At 45.1% G+C, this 5,234-nt stretch overlaps 1 protein-coding gene across 1 annotated transcript in view; it reads left to right on the top strand.

Moving 5' to 3' along the window:
- Positions 1-5,234, top strand: part of TMEM185A (transmembrane protein 185A) — a 41,030-nt gene that overhangs the window by 157 nt on the left and 35,639 nt on the right. Inside the window, exon 2 of the mRNA XM_005875053.2 lies at positions 1-120. Within this exon, the coding sequence (XP_005875115.1) occupies positions 83-120 (38 nt within the window). The 5' untranslated portion in view covers positions 1-82. The remainder of the gene's footprint in view (positions 121-5,234) is intronic.

The following is a 5,234-nucleotide window of genomic DNA, read 5'->3' as shown; positions in this document are numbered from 1 at the left end:
GGGGCACCATGAACCCGTTGTAAAGCGCAGGCTGCGCGGGGGGCGGGGGGAGGAGGAGGCCGCCGCGGTGAAGTTCTCCGCCATGAACCTGAGGGGCCTCTTCCAGGACTTCAACCCGAGGTGAGGCGCTGCGAGCTCGGCTCTAGGGAGGCGCAGCGGCGCTAAGCTGCAGGGAGAGGCAGGGCACCTGCAGCCCCGGGCGCCTGCCTGAGCTTCCCTGCCGGTGCGAGAGACTCTCTGGGAAAACAGTTGGTCTCGGCCCAGGCCCGCTTCCTCCTCCCGCGCCCAGTGCCTTCAGTCCTCTGGCCTGTGGCACAATCTAGAGTCTCCCGGCCAGGAACCCCGGTCTTCTTGGCGTGCCCTCTCTTATTGCTGTCCCAACGTCTCCCTCTCAGTTCCAGCTTTTCGCACCCCTCTGCCTGCCCCCTATTCCCCTCACAAGGCCATTTCACTTGCCCGCACACCCCTATCCCACAGGTCTTCTCAGCCTTTGAGGTTTCCTTGGAGGTAAGCCCATTCCTCCCTTGTTTGCTTCTTTGTGGGGCAGATATCTGAAACGTTGAATCCTTGGAGTCGGTGCCAGGGTATGGCAATACCTTACATAATGCCTTTGGGGATGAACCTTACAGTTTTCCATACGGGTTTTCTCATACATTCACTATAAGTTTATTTGCAGGAAGTAGATATTGCTGTCCTATTTCCCAGTGAGGGAATAACAGTGGACAATATGGAGAGAACACTGGCTAAAGAATCAAGCATCTGTCCTTCCACTTGCCCAAATGTTCTGTAACTGTTCCCTCCCCCAGGCTATGAGCTCCCTAAAGCAGCGACCATCTCCTGATCATCTCACTATCCCTAGCACCTCCCATCATGTCTGACAAATAGTAGGCACGTATGAAATATTAGGGAACTAAACCGGGCCATGAGACCTGGATTGGAAACAAGGCCATATGTAACTAGGTGATTCTCTGCTCATATGAAAAATAAGGAGTTGACCTAATTGATCTCTAAAGTCCACTACTCTATGAAGGGTGTACTTATTTCCCTTATTTGCTGGTGGGAAGCCATGCACTCAGTAAACCTTTTGTATGCGAGGTCTTATGCCAGGTGCTTCAGATGCTGGGATGTTCCAGCTTCGGGGTGGAGAAGGGCATGTAAATAGACGGTTTACAGCACTGTGCAGTATTGTACTGTGGGAGTCCACTATCTGGGCCGCTTGTGGGGAATGAAAGAAAGTCTGAGGTGGGAGGGAGAAAGACATAGAGAGTGTTGAGAGTGCAGTCTCCTTAGGGACAGAGACATTTTAAGCTATGAGCCATTGTGACTTCCTACGTGCTTTTGTTCCTCTTTGAGCACTACTGAGTTCATATTTGGGTCTGGAGTGACAAAGTCCCAGTCACTGTAGTCATGATCTTTTTGGCCTGAAGGCACTCTACATAGAGGATCTTGTTGAGAGCAGGTTACTGAAAAGAAACTGCAGTATCTTCCTCTGCTGCTTGTAGGAGTTAGGGCTGGGTTTCAGGATTGGTGCTGGAGTTGGACAGGCCTTGTGTGTTTGCATTGTTTGGTGAGGGTGGTAAGATATGTCAAACCTGAATTGTTTTTTGTCCTTGGACCACTCATTTATCTGTCCATTTTATCTGTATAATGACCATAATCTCTTAGCAGGATAGAGAGGCCAAATTAATGATTGAGTACAAAGTGCTTTACAAATGGAAAGATCCAGGACTATATTTTGTAAGGTGATAGATAATTCAGAAGCCACAAAGAACTTTGAGGAGTAATCTAACTGGCTTTCAGAGTTGCCAAAGCAAAATAGTGCTGCACAGATACTATCTTTAGCTATTTTTTTCCCCACTAGCATCTTCTCCCCTCAAAAAAAAATTGGTATATGAAAATTACAATGAACAATTAGGTATCTAAACAGATTTGTAGTAATCATCAGCATATTTATCAACACTTTAATTCTACTTGAAAAGTTTAAAAATCTTTTATAGGGTGCCATTTTCCTGAATCAGTGGGAGTGAATGGTGTTACCCCACAGTGGTGACTGCTAAGACAGTGGCCAGGGAATATCAGCAAGTCTGATATATATATTTTTAGCTGGTGGTGTGTCATGTCTTGTGGGCACATCTAGTTTTTGACATTGTTCTTTAGTCTTGTTCCATGAGGAGTAGGGCCCTCCAGACAGCTAGAAAGCAACCTGAGGTGTTTAGACAAGAGATATCTTGTGCTAGGACCTCAAACCTTATCACCGCTGCCTTGCTCCCTTGCCTCTAATTTAGAACCAGTTCAAAATATCCTTCTTACCCCAGGATTTTGGCACATACTGTACTCTTTGCTGGAGATTTTTCCCTCTCCTCTCTTCTTCTGTCCTCCTGGCCTAGTTAACTCCTATTTATCCTTGAGATCTCAGCTCACTTAGAAGCTCTTCTGACTTCCCCGACCAGGTCCATTGAGTCATCTGTGTAGCATGCTGTATTTCTCCATCGTAGTACTTGTTTGTACCCTTATATTTGTGTGTTTATTTGATTAATGCCTGTCTCCCCTACTAAATTATCCCCTACTATAGTCCTCTCCTATAAGCTCCATAGGGCCAGGGCCAGGACTCCATTCATTATGGTACCATGCATACCTGCAATAGTATCTGGCTCAATAAATACTTGTGGAATGAACAAATGAATTACTCTCCAGAGCCTATGAGAGAAGTCTAGAACTGCTTCTTTCAGTCACTGCTTTCCTGGTGGTCTGTGGCCTGGTTCTCTTTTCTCTCATCCTCTTCCCTCCTTTAGAAAGCAGCCATTCCACTGCAGAGACAGGAAAGGCGATGACACTAAGGAAGGATGTGACTGCCTTTGTTTCTTGGATTATGTGTGTCACAGAAATAGTCACTATCATGGTTTGGTGGTCCCAATTCATGGGCCATGTCTCCAGATCTCCTTTCCAACCTTTTGATCTTGGTCAGTCTGAATTCGCTACTGTATTGCCAACACTCTGAAAAACTACAGTGATAGAGAATGATTCACAAGTGTCAACACTCAGTTGCATAAGACTGCTGACCCTCTGCCTGTTTCCATCTGGCATAGAACTGGTTGGTCATGAACTACTTCTTAGTTACACAGGTTAGGACTTGCTGAAACAGATTCACTGGACCCACCAAGTCCTTCCTTGAATGCTTGAGGCTTCCTAACAGCTAAGGAGCCTATTCATTGAATTAGCAAACTATTAGAAGTATACAGAATTGGCAAACTCTGACTCCAAGGTGTTCCTGAGAGGTAGAGATCTGGAAGCAGGTGGCATTAAGTTATCACCCTGCCCTCCCCATGAAGCACTGGGATTTTCTGCTGTCTTGGTGGAATCGCTGGCTCAGAGGAGGACCTTTAGCCCTGGTAGCCAGGCAGTGCTTGAAGGCTGTGAGGACTCTGCTAGGCATTCTGAGTTGTCTGCAGTGAGCTCCTGACAGAGAGTGGTGCATCCTACAGGTATGCTGGATTGAGAAAAAAGCTGAGGAACCCTGCTCTAGGGATTCCTTCCAGTGGGTGTAGAGTACTGAGGAGGTCAGTAGTGTTTAAAAACTTCCATGTGCTGCAACTTATAAAGTTATTCTGGAGTCTAAGTTATCTTGTCTCTTATTTGAAGTCAGGAAAAAATGAAATGTGATTTCTGTTAATTATTAATAAAAGGCAGCTACCTGGCCTTTAACAGTCTGTTTGTAAAGGATTCATATTTAAAGCATTCATTACTCAAATATCTCCCAAGTTTCTGCTGTGTGCCAAAACATGTGCTCTGTGCTCTAAGTACAAAAAGAAATGGGACATAGTCCCTCTCCATGCTCAAGCCTAAAAGAAGCAGAAATGGAGAGAGAAATTAAAGTTCAACACAGGATGAGGCATTCCAGAGACAGGAACCAAATGTGTGAAAGCACAAGGGGCAGAGCCACTAATTCTGTCTAGAGCATGCTGGGAAGGTTCCACAGCTCGATCTTGAAGGGTATAATTATAGGGTTTTGTCAGCCCAGAGGGCAGGAAAGGTACAAAGTATGCAAAGGCACGGGTTCATGGGAGGGCATGGTATGTTCAGACAGTGGTGAAAGGTCAGTGTCCTGGGAACACTGCTAGTTACATGTGCCATGTAATTTAAAAATGCTGTACACAGTGTTAACAATTACTTAAAATATTATTTACATGTTATTTTTTAAAAGATAGCACTGAGTATATGTCAGTACTGTGAATGAACTACTCACCACCCAGATGTCTGTTTACCTGTCATTCTATCATCTCAAAGCACCTGTAGTAAGAAAAGTCTCTTGATTATACTGAGGTTATTATTAGTAATAGCAGTGACTTATGGGGCACCTACCATATGCCAGGCACAGTGTCAGTATTTTGTATCTATTATCTTGAATCTTTACAACAACCTTGCTAGCTAGATATCAGCCTTATTTTGCAGTCTTAGAGAGCTTATGACTTCCCTAAAGTCACACAGGCAATAAGGGGCCAAGTCAGGATTCTAATATAAGTAGATCTACTTCTGAAGGTTGTGCTCATTCCTGCATGCCATACTAATCTCTAATTTAGTGACAGTCTCCCCCACCCCATGACATAGTATGTCCATTATACTAAGGAGCCTTCTGTTTATGAGTTGTAACTAATTAAATAAAGGGAACCTTATTCAGAGTTTACACATCCAAATGTGTATCATCCTTCAAAGAAGCTACTTAGGGAAAAGAGAAATATATACAGAGTGGGGCAAAAGTAGTTTACAGTTCATATGGGAAATAATACAATAATCTACACTAATAAAAGAGAAACATGGTAATTGGCGTACGACCACTACCCTTCCCATTGGCTAATTAACTGTCAGCCAAGATGGCGGCCGGCAGCCAGGCAGCTGGAAGCGAACATGAGGCTTCCTTGCTTCAGTGACTGCAGACTCCAACGTTCCCCGCCTCACTTGCCAGCCTCTGAGTTGCAACTCTAAGCAACTATGTACTATGTTGCAAATAAGAAGCTAAACAAAACCCCAGAAACCGGCTTCCATTCAGCCGGGCTCGGACTGCAACATTGTATCGATGTTTTCAGCAGCGAGGCCTCAGAGCTAAAGCTGGCCCAGAATAAAAAAAAAAAGAAAAGAAAACAAAGAGCGGTTGGGAGCTTCAGTCACTGGCTTCTGGAAAACAGCCCTCAGCCCCTCACCAGACTGGCCAGGCACCCCAGTGGGGACCCCCACCCTGA

The sequence above is a fragment of the Myotis brandtii genome, unplaced genomic scaffold (genome assembly GCF_000412655.1).
Source record: "Myotis brandtii unplaced genomic scaffold, ASM41265v1 scaffold4553, whole genome shotgun sequence".
Taxonomy (NCBI): Eukaryota; Metazoa; Chordata; class Mammalia; order Chiroptera; family Vespertilionidae; genus Myotis; species Myotis brandtii.
The sequence above is the reverse complement of the archived record's forward strand: the minus strand, read 5'-3'. Positions and strand labels throughout refer to the sequence as shown.